Source organism: Spea bombifrons, chromosome 3 (genome assembly GCF_027358695.1).
Source record: "Spea bombifrons isolate aSpeBom1 chromosome 3, aSpeBom1.2.pri, whole genome shotgun sequence".
NCBI lineage: Eukaryota > Metazoa > Chordata > Amphibia > Anura > Pelobatidae > Spea > Spea bombifrons.
This window is the reverse complement of record NC_071089.1, coordinates 84,575,868-84,593,114: the sequence shown is the minus strand read 5'-3', so window position 1 is coordinate 84,593,114 and position 17,247 is coordinate 84,575,868. Positions and strand designations below refer to the sequence as shown.

At 38.0% G+C, this 17,247-nt stretch overlaps 1 protein-coding gene across 1 annotated transcript; it reads left to right on the top strand.

The window, feature by feature from the left end:
- Positions 1-9,290: 9,290 nt before the first annotated feature.
- UTS2B (urotensin 2B) lies at positions 9,291-13,308 on the top strand. The gene is made up of 5 exons (XM_053459050.1): positions 9,291-9,430; positions 10,916-11,017; positions 11,369-11,406; positions 11,893-11,986; positions 13,267-13,308. The coding sequence occupies exons 1-5, from the start codon at positions 9,331-9,333 to the stop codon at positions 13,290-13,292; spliced, it is 360 nt and encodes a 119-aa protein (XP_053315025.1). The 5' UTR covers positions 9,291-9,330; the 3' UTR covers positions 13,293-13,308.
- Positions 13,309-17,247: the final 3,939 nt, after the last annotated feature.

The following is a 17,247-nucleotide window of genomic DNA, read 5'->3' as shown; positions in this document are numbered from 1 at the left end:
GTTAGAGAGAAGTCCAGATACAGTCCAAGCACTGGCGTAACTACAGGGGTCGCAGTGGTCGCAGCTGTGACGGGGCCGTGCATCTTCCTGCGACCACTTCTTCCTGTATCCACGTACCTGTTCAAAATTGTTTTGAAAGAGCCCTCCAGACCTCAAGTCGGAGGGGCCATTTCTAAACTATTTTGTACCGGCGCGGTGTGCAGGGTGAAACAGAGGCCACTCGCACAATGTGCGTGAGCAGGCAGAGTGAAAGCGTCAGGACTGGAGAAAGGTAAGCAGGGGCATGAGGTGGGATATATGTATATGTGTTTGTATGGGTGTCTACATCTGTGTGTGAGAGCATGGATGTGTGAGATGGATGTGTAATTGTGTGTGTGAGTATGGATGTGTAATTGTGCGTAACCAGGTAATACAATCTGACTTTGAAGGCACAAGCGTCTTGGAGGTACAGACCACTTTCCGTCTAAGTGCCAATTTATTAAGTATCAATTAAAGGAGTTTACAAGGGATTCGTTCTGCTGCATACTCATCTGATACGCATCCCATAATCATCATCAGGAACTAATTTATAGTATGTCGTCTCTCATCTGCAGGTATTCTACTTTTTTGCACCATTGCTGGCTGCCCTGCTTAATTAATTCATTTTTTAGGCATTCCACTATTTTGCCTTTGCCCTGTTTGTAATCTGCATCATTGCTGGCTGTCCTGTTTATTTAAATATTTAGGTATTCCCCTTTCTTTATAAGTACCCTGTTACCTATCATCCCCTCCCCCCCATGTGTCTATGGTTTTATTGTAGGGTAATTAATCAATTGGTAAATACACTCACTGACCACTTTATTAGGTACACCTTTCTAGTACAGGGCTTGACTCCCTTTTGCCTTGAGAACTGCCTTCATTCTTCGTGGCATACATTCTACAAAGTGACAAAGTGCCAGAAACATTCCTCAGAGATTTTGTTCCATATGGACATGATGGCATCACACAGTTGCAGATTTGTCGGCTGCACATCCACGATGTTGAATCTCCCGTACCACCACATCCCAAAGGCCTCTATTGGATTGAGATCTGGTGACTGTGGAGGTCATTGAGTACAGTGAACTCATTGTCATGTTCAAGAAACCAGTTTGAGATGATGTGAGCTTTGTGACATGGTACATTATGCTGCTTAAGGTAGCCATCAGAAGATGGGTACACTGTGGTCATAAAGGGATGGACACGGTCAGCAACAATACTTGACTACGTCGACATGCCTACATGCATTGAGTTGCTGCCATGTGACTGGCTGATTAGCTATTTGCGTTAAAGAACAATTGAACACGTGTACCTAATAAAGTGGCCAGTGAGTGTACCTAACACACAGTCATCCCTATATCAAAACTGAGTTTGAAGGCACGAGCCTCTGAGAGGCACAGGACACTTTCCATCTATGTGCCAGTTTACTAAGTGCCAATATAAGGGTTTTACCAAAGGAGTTCACCATGGAGGTCAACACGAAAGGACAAATAGGAACTTGGAAGCTCTCTTCAAAGAACAATCATTAACTGTTCATTAACTGTTGCATACTGGTTACTATGTTTGCTCCACTATCATTCTACTCCCATCGCCATCATTCTCTATGTATCATGTCCACAGTCATCTTTTTGCTATTCTCAATTTCATCTGTTGTCAATAGAACTTTTATCTCCCTCCACTAGTACCTCTACACTATATCTGTATTGCTCCCTCATTACTTTTCTTCTCCCCTTCTCTTATGTCAGGCACTTTTCACCTTCACTACCTCTCTCCCCCCACCTTCCTTCACTCCCAGCAATTTATCTACTCCTACAAGTACTATTCCTATCTTCTCCCACTCTCTCTTCTTCTACTTTTAGCACCTGGGAACATCTCCCCAAATCCCAGGCCTCCCTTCTTCCTTCCTTCCCTTTCCACCACCACTCAACACTCAAAATTTTTACCCATATATGCTGCCACTCCCCTTTTACCTTTGCTCTCAGCCTTATACAACCACTTCACCTCTAGTTCCCTGTACCTTCTCGCTCTGACTGAATCTTGGCTAACCTCTTGTTATACTGCCTCTCCCCCTGCTCTCTCCTATTGTGGTCTCCACCTGTAACGTTCACCCTTCGCTGTATGGACTTGTTTAAATTTGGTGCTACTCATTTCATGTTTCCAGCCACTAGTGGCCGCCCTTGCCACTCAGAACCACTCAGACTGATTATCAGGTCCAGCTGCAGTTGATTACCTGATCAAGACAGCCTTTATAAACCTGCCCTGCCCTGCAGTCTGGGCCTTGACATTGATGTTATAGGACTGCCTGATCTGGTTCCTGATCTGGTTCCTGATCTGGTTCCTGATCTGGTTCCTGATCTGGTTCCTGATCTGGTTCCTGATCTGGTTCCTGCTTTGTGGCCAGCGCCCCATTAGTGGACTCCCAGGTCGAGTGCCCTGCATCTGAGCTCCCTGGTTAAGTGCCCTGCATCTGGGCTCCCTGGTTAAGTGCCCTGCAAGTGGGCTTCCTGCCGTGTGTGCCCTGCAAGTGGGCTTCCTGCCGTGTGTGCCCTGCAAGTGGGCTTCCTGCCGTGTGTGCCCTGCAAGTGGGCTTCCTGCTGTGTGTGCCCTGCAAGTGAGCTTCCTGCCGTGTGTGCCCTGCAAGTGGGCTTCCTGCCGTGTGTGCCCTGCAAGTGGGCTTCCTGCCGTGTGTGCCCCAACTAGAGGGCTTCCTGCCATGTGTGCCCCAACTAGAGGGCTTCCTGCCATGTGTGCCCCAACCAGAGGGCTTCCTGCCGTGTGTGCCCCAACCAGAGGGCTTCCTGCCATGTGTGCCCCAACCAGAGGGCTTCCTGCCGTGTGTGCCCCAACCAGAGGGCTTCCTGCCGTGTGTGCCCCAACCAGAGGGCTTCCTGCCGTGTGTGCCCCAACCAGAGGGCTTCCTGCCGTGTGTACCTCAACCAGAGGGCTTCCTGCCGTGTGTGCCCCAACCAGAGGGCTTCCTGCCGTGTGTGCCCCAACCAGAGGGCTTCCTGCCGTGTGTGCCCCAACCAGAGGGCTTTCAGCCAAGAGACTTTCCTTGTTTGTATGTTGTACCATCATCTACAATACAACTCTTAATCCGCATCTTCTGTCTTTGATTTATTTCATGCGCCTGTCTGTACCAACCCCAAGCCATCATGCATCGTGGGGTACAGACAGAGCCCCTCGTATCCCCTGCACCTGGGCTCCTATCAGACCTGCTCACCCGGTTCATGACACCACCTTACTCATACTCCGAGACCTAATGACAAAAAGGGTGGTGTTAGCTTCCTAATCTCCCTTACCTGCACTTTTCAACATATTCCTTCTGTTCCATTATCTTTTTTAATAGGTCCATGCTGTCCGGTTATTTGATGCCATCTCCTTATGCATTGCTATTATATATTGCCCTCCTGGCCCTACTAGCATTTTTCTTGACCACTTCTCCTCATGTCCTCCCCACTTCCTCTCCTCTGATGTCCCTTCTTTGGAGACTTTACCGTCCTAATAGATATCCTTTTCCATTTACTATTTAAAACTATTTTACTAATAAAAAAACAGCTAAATAGATTCTAATATTTGTCCTGAATTTGCAAGTTATAGGGCAATAAGTACAAGGAATGTGTTTCTATTTCAAAACCATTTTCTTCACATCTGGTCATCCATGCACCCATGTCCTGTTTGGGGCATATTTGAAGCTGGACAATTCAATTTACCTCATCATATATTTTTTAAAACTGGACACTCCAGGGTGTTTGAAATGGTGGTAGATAGTGGTAGAAACATCCCCCCCCCCCATACACAATGTATTTCAGGTATGATTTTACATTTCCTGATATATGTCACTGCCAAACAACATGTAAATATCTGTTGGGCAACATCTCCTGAGTACAGTGGTAAAGCTCATGCATAGGTTTGCCTGATTATTTGGGGGCTAAAAGGCCACACATGGGAGGTCCGCATTTTTCAATTAGAAATTTTGACCTCCGGTCATCCTGCGCATATGTCCTTTGGGACATCTTTGAAGCCAGCCACTTCAATTTATGCCAATCAAATCATATATTTTTTTAAACTATACACCCCAGGGTATTTCAAATGGTGTTTTTTTACCTATGTAGTTCCTATGTATAGTACCACAAGCTATTGTTTCAAAACAATACGAAGGCTTGGACAAAAGGACACTTGTGTCGAAATTATCTATATACCAGTGCTCCCCTTTGTTCATAAGGCAGAATATGAGGTCCCAAACAATCTTAGCACTGGTTCCCAGATGTTCTGGGAAACCTGGAGGGTCAAGGTCTACTTTCCCTCGTATGACTGGAAGGCCTAAGTATACCCAGTCTCGCTTTTGCAGTCTCGCTCTTGCAGTCTCGCTCTTGCAGAGCTTATACACCTTTAATCCATACTTGGAACACTTAGCATGAATATATTGCTTGAACCTCAACCTTCCCTTATACTTCATCAGGGATTCATCCACACAGACATTCCTGCCAGGTATATAAGCCTATGAAAACCTGGGAGAGAGGTAAATTGATGGTGGATTTTATACAGCCTGTCAAACTGAAGGTGCTCCCTAGGGGGGCACAAGCTGTTATCGATACAATGCACGAAATGAAGGATCATGTCATTACCTTTGAGCAGCCATAGAATGGGCGTACTACAGATGGAGGTGGTGCTCCAGTAGGAGCGGATGGAGAGCTTTTTAGTGATGTCCATTAGCAAGTGAGTAGCTAGAATTTAAGGGGTTTGCCAAAAATAATTTAGGGCTAGCAGCATGGAACTGCTGTGTGTAAATGTTAGATTGGGAGACATCTCCCAGAAAAAGCTGCACAAACTGCAAGAAAGGAACTCCTGTTAAATCAATATTGATTACAGGAGTTAAAATATAAGGAGGGATTATTATTATTATTATTATTATTATTTATTGTTTTATATAGCGCTATCAGACTCTGCTGTGCTGTACAAAGTGTAGACAGGACATATCAGTAAATATAAAACATAACACATTTACATACAGAAACAATGGGTTAGGAGGGATAGCTGGCCTATAAAAATTAAGAGCTACACATCACTAGATAAACATCAAAATCAGTCAGTGGCCTCAAAATCAGAGGCCGAGAAGGCATAAGCCTCATCAGCACTATACCAGCTCTGCATAATACTAAATTTCTTTTTAGAAAAATGTATCCCTAGTGTGCAAAAAAGTGCCATAAGCAAAAAAAGAGGTGTTTGGGCACCTGCTTTTACATTTTTTTAAAGTTTAATTTATTTATTTACATTTTTTTTGGAACTAGAGGTCATGGTGACAACACTGGAGTCTTTATTTATTAACTATTGTTAAATTATTATTATTATTTTAAATATTTTTTAGATTTTACTGATCATAAAGTGATCAATAAGCTGAGCTCCATTGCCCTGCATTGTTGATTGCAATATCTGTAATCAACCTCCAAGAGGAGCTCAGAGGTCTCAGGAGAATGTGGAAAGCTTCCTAAGCTCTTTCCAGCAGCAGTGTGCCACCATATTTAAAATGGCAAATGTGACCAACCTGGATAGTGATCAAACGGCGCCCCTGTATATGTTTCTTGTGTCATCAAGAGGATGCATTTCCATGAAGTGCCTGGTCGTTAAGGTTAATTGGTTTATATTTTTCATAAAGGAGACAGCTCTGTTCCATAAAACATGAATGACATTTGAAGGTGTTCAGTCCAGCTTAATTATCTCTAGGAGTCCCTGTGGTTAGTACTGTAGAATGTAACCTGTTTCATTTGTCCTTGCTAAGTGCAGTTGAGCAATGTGACAGAACATTACCTCATAGATTATTTTAATGCAAAAACATGTCTTAACCACAAGGTTTTTAATCTATCTAAAGTTTTAACAGCTGTAGTGACACATATCAGACAAACTGAAACAGGGCTTGACAAATGTTAAACCAATTAACTCAAAAAATGTAAAACTTATTAATTATTTATGTTCATATGTAAAAAAAAAAGCCTATCCTTAAATAGAATAAAAACACATTTTCTGCAATTTCACTTAGTATTCCTTCTATAGAACATGTGCCCCTGTTTAACAATAACCCAATTTATGTTTGGCAGCATTCCCTGATTAGAATAGTACCCCACATACATAATTTTCTATGTTCTAGAGGCCACACCTATCCCTTTACATATTACCCTTAGATATTACCCTTAAATATTGAAGATTTTTATTTTAGATTATTTTACTTGTAGTGGTAGAGCTAAAGGGTTTGGGGGCACTTTTAAAAAATACATTCTCTTCCATTATTATTATTATTATTCTACTGTTCTCCAATCACTGAATAGAGACCCTCATTGGGTATTCTTTTTATTATTATTATTACTACTACTACTATTATAATTTATTTAATCTTTCCTTTTTTCCATTTATATCTAATTTTTATTCTTTTCAATTTTCGGAAGAAGGAGAAACTGTTACCTGTTGCAGGGTCCGAGCGGCTCCTGCTTGTTGCCTCCTGCGAGCAGGGCATGCACAGAGAGCATCTCACGCATGTAAGAATTAAAGGGATACTTGATAATTGTCACCACACCTCTAATTAGATAAATAGGAGGGTTCTGGAGTATGGAATAATATTTAAACCCTCAGCTTAGAATCTATCATTGCCTGTAATAGTGCCTTTGTACTTCACTAGCGGTTTGGATTTATATACTTGATTCATGGTATTGACTCTTGCTGGATTCCCATAGTTGATTGCTGTGTGCCCAGAACTGTGCTTTGTGACCTTGACCGTTCTTTTGCCTAAATCGTTTATATTTGATGTCCTATTGGTTCCTGACCTTGGGTTGCTTTCTGACTGCCAATTATTGAGGACGCTTCTGAACTGCGCCATTGTGCCACCTCTGCTTTTGCTGTGCCTGGGAGGTTTCTCTGCAGCTCCTGCCAAATATGCTCTATTTTGGCCTCTAGAGGGCATCCTCATCCATGTCTGCCAGTGGGCTACAGAAACCTTGCTCCCTCTGATATCACCTCTAGTGAACACCGTGTGTTCAGTAAGCTTTATAGCCCTGCATTGCTGATTGCAATGTGTGTGTGATAAGCCAGCAGACCCTCTTGGGTCTCTTCTTTCCCCTGGTGACCTTCAGGCAGCTGTTAGCATTGACACCTACAGAAACAGAATGCCTGATCGTGAGATCAACCATTCATTTTGTATAGTTGCGCTGGCACTCGCACTGCTCGCCTTTACACCGGACATCAGAGTGGGAAGTCAGCAACGCTGGCTTCTGCTGACAGTGGTGAGCATGGAATGTGATTAGATTAGTTTGATCTTCTGTGGAAAAAAGTACTTATATGTCTTTAGGGACATCCTGTCATCATTTTTGTAGAAGTAGCAGTGCCTCAATAGAGGAGTTAAGAGGTTAACAAAAATAATATAACAACCCTGGTGATATCATGATAGTACCACTGTCCTTGGTGTAACACTATGCATAAAAGACCTTAATGCCCAACATTCTAGACTGGCAAAGGGAGACAACCCGCCGCAGGCTTGCATACTCCACACCCCTTTCCTGCAATCATATTCTGTCTTTACCATCCCACCACCATCATCACTCTTCCTTACCTTCAGAACCCTCAACGGACGCTTCCAGTCTCCCTGGATCACTGTACTTCTCACATAGATGTAACATCACTTCCTGGCAACCAGTAAGATACAAAGAGTGGTGTGGGAAGACCTCATTCTCCAGGTCAGAGTCCCACAATCATGAATATCCCAGGTAGATCTGGACCGTTGCAAAGTATGCTGGACTACTACTATTTATTACCAGAGGTGTGTTTACCTTGAGTGCTGCTCTAGGTCTGATATCATATCCTGGTGCTTGACTTGAAGGTACACAGCATCTTTTCAAACAGTATATGGATTACTTTCATTGCTCTTTTGCACTGTACTACATGGACTATGTTGTGTATTCATTTTACTTTTAGTAAAGCCAATAAAAAACAGTATATGGAGGATGATCAGCCCAATTGTTTGCAGTGGGGATGTGCCAACCTAGTATATATATCACTGTTCATTACACCAAAAAAAGGACTACTTGCCATTCCTTCAAAATATTGCCATCAAGGAGCCCTTTAACAGAGACATTTTTAGAAGGGGAAGACAGCAACAGGTTTCATGAAGGCATTTCTCTAAAGATCCTCTAGGAACTAATGACTTCCAGAAGCTTTGTCACATACATTGATTACATTGTATGAATAATTATCTACTCCTGATCCCTAGTGTGCATCTCTAGGGATGATCTCCTAAATTTAGTTTGCAATACATTTTGCACAATTCCCCTGGGATGAGTGTAATGACAGGACCTTTGCTGCAAGGACAAATAGTTTATTTTACACAACAGAAAATACAATATTAAAGACTTAGGTTGATAGTAAAGCTGGGCTGTACACATTACACTTTTGAAAACTCTGTAATTTTTAACTTGATTGCAAAGAATTAACCCCACGAGAAACACTGGTGAACCAACAAAATCACACTACCAATGTCAATTTTTTTTACTTGTTTATCACATTCAGTACAAAGATTGTGCAATTCTCCTGCAGATCACAAACATGGATAAAGAAAATTAGAAATGTCTTAGTGACACTGACATATAGCTATACAAAATCAAAGGAACAACAGTTACACCTTAAGTCATCAGCAGCAGAGGACATCCATTCATCTAAAATTAATCAAACCACTGGTCAATTTCTGCCTTGTGTTCTCTCAAGAAACGCAATGTATTACAACTTCTCATGACACATTTGAAGACCTGCTATGTATCTTTGATAAATATGATATTTTTCTTCAGTCTAGTTTCAGTCCCACTTTTATCACTCATCTCTGCACTAATCCCGTTTTACCGAGCCATGAACTGTAAAAGTCATTGTAAGGATCCTGGGTTCTAAATTCAATTCAATTAGTGATTCCTCAGCCTTCATTTTTGCATTCATCACAAAGATCTTAGCATAATTAAAATGAGAGCATGGAAATGTAACAATAAATTAGCCCGAACAAGCCACCGGCCACTTCCTAGTACTTAGTATGAGTATCCATGCACTCGATTTATGGGTAATATCCAAGATAGATTGACCTACGTTTGACGTCAAGAATTCACTCAGTTCATTTGTCAATTTTCCAAGAATTGAATACCATTGACAGGATGAATTATTTTCATTGGTGGATTTTGGAAGATTACACAATTGGTGTCTCTTGCGACCATTTAAAAAGGAGCTCAGCTAAAGAAAATGCACATTCTAAACCTATATCTTCAAGACTGGTTAATCATCTGGAAGAATAAGATGGATAAAATTGCTTCCATTCATCTGTGCCTTGGGACACTAACTTTTCTGTTCATAATTTCTATGCAGTCTGCTGAAGGCAAGCCTTATTTACTTCAAGGTATATTTTCACATCTATCTATCTATCTATCTATCTATCTATCTATCTATCTATCTATCTATCTATCTATCTATCTATCTATCTATCATCTATCTACCTAACTTCTTTATTCTATAAGAGCACAGACATAATTATATATATATATATATATATATATATATATATATATATATATATATATATATATATATATATATCATATGAGCTCTAGAACCATATTGTAAGATATGTTTTAGTGGTCATGACCAGCATTTACCTAATTGGGGTTTTCATGGAGTAACTGCATTGATTATAAAGGCTTTTGGATCAGAGGTCTATTTATCCCATGCACTTCCTTAACCCATATGTACTCCAATTTATATGTCTACATATTCCATCTCGGTTTTCATCATCTATATTCATCAAAGCATTAGAGCTCTTCACATCTTACAAAATGTATTAGACATATTTGATAAATGGTCTATTTAACAGGTGAAAGAGAATCAGTTGTGTAAAATCACAGTATTTTTCCCCTTGTACTCTGTTCTCTACCAGGTGTAGCAGATCATTCCTGGACTCAGATAGCATTTGAAGATATTAAATAGGAGTTACAATCAGATAATGACTGGTCATGCGTAGCACTTTCCTGTTTTAATTCTTACTAATAATGGAGATCCTTATTAAACTGACTGGGTCCTTATACAGTAAGCCTATGTAAAGTAATCAGCATTCTGTCATGATGCCAGGATATTTATTTTTACATACAGCCATATAGGATGTGAGTTAACCAATTAATTACAGGCAAGCTATGCTAACTTAAAAATTTTTTTTTTAATTATTTGCAGTCCCCACATACTGCATCATGATATCCCATGTAAGAAATATAGTTACTGTGGCACATGAAATATATTATATATAACAAATATCCAAAACAAAAAAAAGCATACACGATATACAGAACATATAATACAAACATACTTGTAGAAACAAACTAACCAAGTAAATATAAATTAATAATAATAATGGCAAAGGCAGACAACCTATAGCTACACAATACGTCATCTTTGTATAGGGATATCCCTTATGTTCTATCTAAATTATGATATGCATTTTTTTTCCAAGTAGGAATTATTTCTGGGTGGTTTTATTATAAAGATGTACCTTTATGCATTTCCTATTAGGCATTTTGAAGTGCGTGATGCACTGTAGCCATGTACAGTATGTGTAATTCTCACATATCATTTTATACCCTTAAAGCAAATGATGTGCTTAAATTACTTTACATATACTTTTGTACAATACTGTCAATTACCTACATGTCTTCATTGACCCAAACAATGACATTGAATCACATTGAGTCTTCATTGACTTAATGTGATTACTTAGTGATGAATAGCAGAGCCTATTTTCCAAACTACTTGAACTTTTAATTCTGAGTCTGCACTCAATATCCATATTCATCTATGTTTTCTTTTTTGTTGTAAAATACACTAAAACCTTTTCCAGATAATGAATTGTTTCCAGAGAAAGAAGATATACAACATCAGGACATGCTATTAACATTCCTCCTCAATAAACACCTTCCTGTAAGAAGACCCTCTCATTTTGGTAAGGATCTCCATTAACTAGCTAATAGACAAGAATAGCAAAGCTTTATAAAAGAAATACTTTATATAAGTAGCCTATATATGTTCTAGTTTGCCGTTTTGAAAAATAAGCTTGGCTATTTGTGATATAACTGAAAACATTTTTTAACCCTTGGGCAAACTGAAACGATTAATCATTTAGAAAAAATATATGCCCTTTCCATATATAATTAAGCTACCCATGTGGCTCAGAATTCTTGGGATCTTTTTATAAATGGCAAAAAAGTCTCTTAGCAAATTTCATACATTATTCTGAGTTCCAGTAAAAAATAATAAATAATAATATGATTTCTGTTTTTGGTTTTCCTTACAGAGCTGGTTCTAGAAAGTAGGCTTGAAGAACTGGAACAGGTGAGCTATATTATAGCGTGTAGATTTTATTATTTGCTTGAAACTAAGTGCTACGCATACAGGGTTGGCCCAGACAGACGGTAGAAAGCATTATTATTAAATTAGTATTTGGTAGTCCTTCCTAGGGGTACTAGGACTTATCATATCCTGCGGTTCCAAAAAAGTGAACTATGTAAAATGGTCTGAACCGAGCAATGTTTATTAAGTTGTATTGCTGTCATCACCAATAAATGTAGTTTTATTTACAGTTTATATAAGTAGACCTAAATATATTTGAGGTGCTTTATTTTACCTGTACCCAAGGAAGCAATACTTGCATTACATGTTTTAGAATTTTTGCTGGGATTCATATATATTATTATTCAGTCCCATGGTTAAAAAAAAGCTAAAAGACAAAAATATATTCAATAAAATGATTTAGACCATATGGTAATCCTATTTCCTGGCAAGACCTCAGAATTAATAATTAATATGTATCTGATATAGCTGGAGAAACTCAAGGAGCAGCTTTTGGAAGGGAAGACTGCAGATGTGACGTATACTGTGGATGGCCTGTCTGCATCACATCCTAACAAACGAGGTGTGCTTCCCATGCAGACACATGAATGGTTTTCATGTTACAACACTCCATTTCATTTCTTTTTTGTCCATTCAGCTATTGTGGTTAAAGGGTCCTGAAACTTTAAAATTATTATAATAACATCCTAAGGAGTTATTTAGGACAGAATTCCACCTGTTCAACTCCAGTAGATATATATATCTAAAATCAGTAAATTAGATATATTGTACGCAATAGACTGTTATTATTGCCACTGGTGTCCCTGCTGTGATGAAATAGAAGCAGACAGGGCATTCTATTATCTAACAGATTATCCACACTAATGATGTATTGTTTTCAGGACAAGCAGTGTTTTTGTTTGAAACCTTATTCATACATAGGACACGATACTTATTCGATCTAAAACATAAAACCTCATAAAAACCACAACCGAGGTTAATACATCTTCTGCAGTACGGGAATAAAATATTTTTTTATACTTTGAAGTGACAAAATCCTCAAGCATTTTTTAAAATGTATATTTCTACCGAGAGGGCTACATGGTGTATATAGATTGATAAATAGATAGACATTAATATGTTTTACATTATTTTTTTAATTCCCTTTATTTTTGGTATTTTTCATTTGTATGCACTTCATTATTTTTTTTACATTTCTTTTTACTTTATTGTACATCCTATACATCCCTATTCATAGTATATTGACGTGAAGCAAGACTCTTCAGCTCTACTTTCCTGATCACTGTATGAGTATCACTGTATCACTGGGTGGTGCTAAGGAGACTGCAGCAGCATCCGTTCTAGATCTCTACTAGATTCAGGGATTCTCCCTGTGGTGACAGTGTTGAAACCAGAGGAAGAGAATGCCTATACCTCCTCTGTCAGTGTAAGTACAAGTGTCAGCATGAAGCCAACAATGTCATCAGTCTTTTATTTGCAATCTACACTGCAGTCGGTACTGCAGTGGTGATGCAACTAGCCCTGCCTTATTATCTTGACTATGGCTTCCTGGCTGCTAAAACAATCTGGAGAGGGAACTCTGGATGGGAGGATAGCCTGAGGAAGTTCCTAGGTATGCCAACATGATAGAGTGTGATGATGATACATACATTATTAAATAATAATATGTAAATCACTCCTGTCGGTTGCCTACATATTCCATGGAGCTTCTTGATTCAGCAAGTGTTGCACAAGTCATAGACCATAGCATCTCCGTCGGATGAGCTGCCAGTACCTGTATGCACCCCTGTCATGACATTTCAGTCTGACTAACACTAACTTTTCATTTCTGTCTCTCTACAGCTTGCTTTTGGAAATACTGCGTGTGAATAACGCCTGTCAGACATTGGCTTATTAAACTCCAAATCTAATTACTTTCCGACATATTAATCAAGTACCATCAGTAACAAGAGCAAATTCAAAGTATTTTTTAAGCAATGTTTATGTACTGTTGGTGATTGTCTCAGCAGAAAAACAAGCGTATTATACTACTTACAAACCCACTGCTTCCCTAACTAGTAGTTTCATTTATAATTATCATTTCTTAAGCTTTAAGTCAGCTGCAAACTATAACATGTGTAATAAACAGGGTGGATATGTTGTAAAATGTATTATTTTTATTTTTCATTTCATTTTTTTGAACTGGTAAGATAGAAAAAAGTTTCTGTTAAATATCATGGTTATTTCATGTTTACATTATTGGATGATTTATGCATTTACAGTTGTGGTAACATGTGCCCTTAAAATACATGCTGTTGACATGAACTTTAATTCTGTTACTTTGTAATGGCCTTAAATAGGATATGGTCAAATAGTTCCATAGATATATCTGATTCATCATTTATTTAGGTGATTAGGTTGTCTGAATTTAAACTTCACCTGTAACACTATTAAAGCTCTTATCAACTAATATTGTGTTTTCTTTACTTCATACACGTTAAACATGTTAAATGATTTCACTTCTCTTATTCAATGCCCTACTTGAACAATCATTTATTAAATCATTGAGAATCATTGAGATATGATACTAGATTTAAATAGGAAATATATTTTATTAAGAGATTACATAAAATTGTGTGGTTTGCATGTTTAAGCATCGCAAACTTAAAAGCAAAACATTTTGACGCAAAATTCATTGTAATTTATCCGGAGTGATATTCATTTAAATTCTCTTTCATTCACCAGGTCCATTTGCAAAATTCAACTTTTCTGTTAAATAAATCTATTGCTTTTTACATAAATGGTGCAAAAAATAACAACAATTATAATAATCTGGAACATTTTTAACAATACGAAGAGCGTTTTGGACACTGTAAAGGGGCAGATATTCAAAGTATGACTAATCATATAACTGGAGGTTATATAATCTGGAATCAGAGGAATTGATTGTTGTTTTGTAATGTAGCATATACAAGGACAACATATCTGTTTATGTGTGAACAGAAAGATGGCATCATACACATTACTTCTGGGATGGAGAGAATAGGAGTAGCCAGGATTATCTTACTATTGGGCAATAGTAAAGGCATTTTGTAAGGCATCTTTCCAAGAGAGCGGTGTTAATCCGCTGTGTATCCTGAGTAGCTAAGTGCTAGAAGACCACTAAGCAAACTGCATAAAAAATAATAAATGAATAGTGCACTGTTAAGAAAGGGGAGGCCTATACTACATTTATTACCAACTCTAGGTCCCATTCAAAATTCCCTCAGTTTAGTTGGGTAACAATATCTGATGAGGTTCTAAATTCTTTTTGTACACCAGAACATTTTTGAAATATTTTATTTTTATTATTTGGATTGACCTTCGTAAAGAAGGGATCAAAGTGCAATGTTATGGTAATGATACTGTCATTTCTTATTTGCAGAGTGAAGCGAGCAGCGTTTGCTTCACCAATCCCAAAAATAATGGAAAAGCCTGCTGATTATGTATGAAACAACATAAAATATAAAACATACAATTATAAATGATCCACTGTTTATACAAGCCAAAAAGAAGTCCCTATGCACGAGCCATGTGGTTCATATAACAGTAGATATTTTAGGTAGGTTAATATTTATCGAAAGAAATTTAGTTTCTTCATTGAGAATGAGAATTCCTGAAGCACCAGATCCAATTGGTTTGATAACAGCTTTATCTGTTCATTTTAGATTTGTTCCCTTTTATTTTATTTATTATTTAGTAAAAAGTTCTGCTTAAATACTCGTACTTAAATACTGTATATCAAAAATCTTTTCAATTCAATTAAATTCTTCTGTTTTCAGTAGTTATTGTTACTTACGATAAGCCTTCAAGTTTAGGTAAGACTTTCCCTTTTAATTTGTTACTACACTGTAAATACCCTTATTAAAAAGTCATTCCCTGCCCCTACACGCAAATGGCTAGCCAGAAAAGCACCATTGATAAAGTATTTCAGAAATACACAAGGAAACAAATTGCTTTGAGTATAGTCAATAATATTTTATTTCTTATTCCAAGACAGATGGAAATTCAGTAGCCTGAAAAAAATGTAACCGAGGCTTTTAATGCTCTCTTTTTATGAATAACATTTTAAAAATAGATTCTTATGCAAAACTGATAGAAAAAGAAAGAAAAGAAATGTGATAAGAAACTTGGGACATGTGTTGCTGGGAAATACACATACAGTATTTAAAAAGGAATATCATTACAATGTTGCACATAATTAGCATGGTTTCTAATAAGAAAACAAACAAATGTAAAAAATGCCAAATAAGCTTTACAAGGGTTGCCAAATATAAGCGAAAGGAGAGACAGCCATGCTTTTGTGTGCTCCTCTATCATTGTACATTGCACCGCAATGCCAAGTTGCCAACTACCAGTCCCATGTGCCTACGGTAGGGGCTGTGGACGATTTTGGTTCTTGTTCTGCTGGGGAGGTCATTGGTTAGCCACCCATACATCAAACAAATACAAGAAAAAGAGCAAGCACTCATCAAATATACGTTAATATTTTATACCAAATGTAGTGGTTAAGGGTAACTAATAATATATCTACAACCTAGCATTCTATAAGAATGGGTGTCTGAAAATCTATATTACAGGAAAAGAAGTACATGTTTCATTCCTAATGGGGAATAAGTATTAGAAACATATTGGAAAAAGAGTGAGGACAAACTCACATATTAAGCATGCATTTGTCATAGAACAGTTAAGCATTATAACAATAGTTGTTTGTTCATGCGGAATGTTGCATGTCAAGTGTACCTAGTGCCTAGCAGCCCAGTCTCCTACTAGGTCTCCTAATGTGCAAGGGCAATAAAAAATGGCTTCTTTGTTATGAGTCTTTGTTTTTAACCATTTTCCTACTATATGACATGAAAATAATACATATATTTTTTCTCACATTCTATTGACTTGTAATGTAATGCAAGAGAAGTATTCCATTTCCATAGACAAATGTGCCTACATAGCAAAGCACAAGCTATTCTAGAGATGTAATTTTACAATGATAGAAAGTATTATTAGCTAAATAAGCAAAGGAAGAAGTGTGGACCAGCCACTCCATATGCATTAGTGTGACCTGTTTTCTGCTTCCCTCTGGTGCCCGATGTACAGTGTACATATCAAATGTATGTCTCTTTCAGCTCCTTAAATGGTTTGTTCCAGAACCCCCCCTTACTGTTTTGATCTCAATGGCCTGTGCGTTTAGTTTTGAATGGAAACTTTTTAGCAGATGCATCATTCCATAGAAAAATATGTTGAAATTACCATTATGGGGTGATATAAATATCACATTTTTAAAACAGTGGTTCTCAAATCTGTCTCCAAGGATCGTAAAGGGTCCAAGATTTAAGAGCCACCCATTAGTGTTACTATAGGGATATTTATAAAACCTGTACTAATATTGATGCTTCAGGACTGTTTTGAGAACCACTAGTATAAACATCTCATCACTGACCCAAAGAAAACAGACAGTTGACAGGTATGTTGAGGGCAGCATCTACTAAATGTGTATGTAATGGATGATTACTATTGGTGCCGAACAGCATTTTGGCACTCAAGAGGGTTAAAACAGAGCCACCTTAAAAATGTTCACAAGTTTGTACACAGTATTGGGGTAGTGGGTAACTCAAATGCATCCCCTGGACATCAATCTTGCAGACAATGTAAAGGTGATCTTGTTAATGCCCTTTGCTTGAGTGATAGAAGGAGCACTGACATTCTCAGTATTACTAAACATTGCAATGCGCTACAGTTGCCCTTTAGGACAAAATTACGCTTTTATCTACAAAACCTAACACAAAAAAAGAATTTAAAAAATTAATG

What these genes read in the sequence shown, in the direction of transcription:
- UTS2B (XM_053459050.1), top strand. Translation starts at nt 9,331, where the DNA reads ATGGATAAAATTGCTTCCATTCATCTGTGCCTTGGGACACTAACTTTT. An exon ending in AAGAAGACCCTCTCATTTTG is followed by an intron (nt 11,018 to 11,368) that starts GTAAGGATCTCC and finishes TTTTCCTTACAG; the next exon opens with AGCTGGTTCTAGAAAGTAGG. An exon ending in ATCACATCCTAACAAACGAG is followed by an intron (nt 11,987 to 13,266) that starts GTGTGCTTCCCA and finishes GTCTCTCTACAG; the next exon opens with CTTGCTTTTGGAAATACTGC.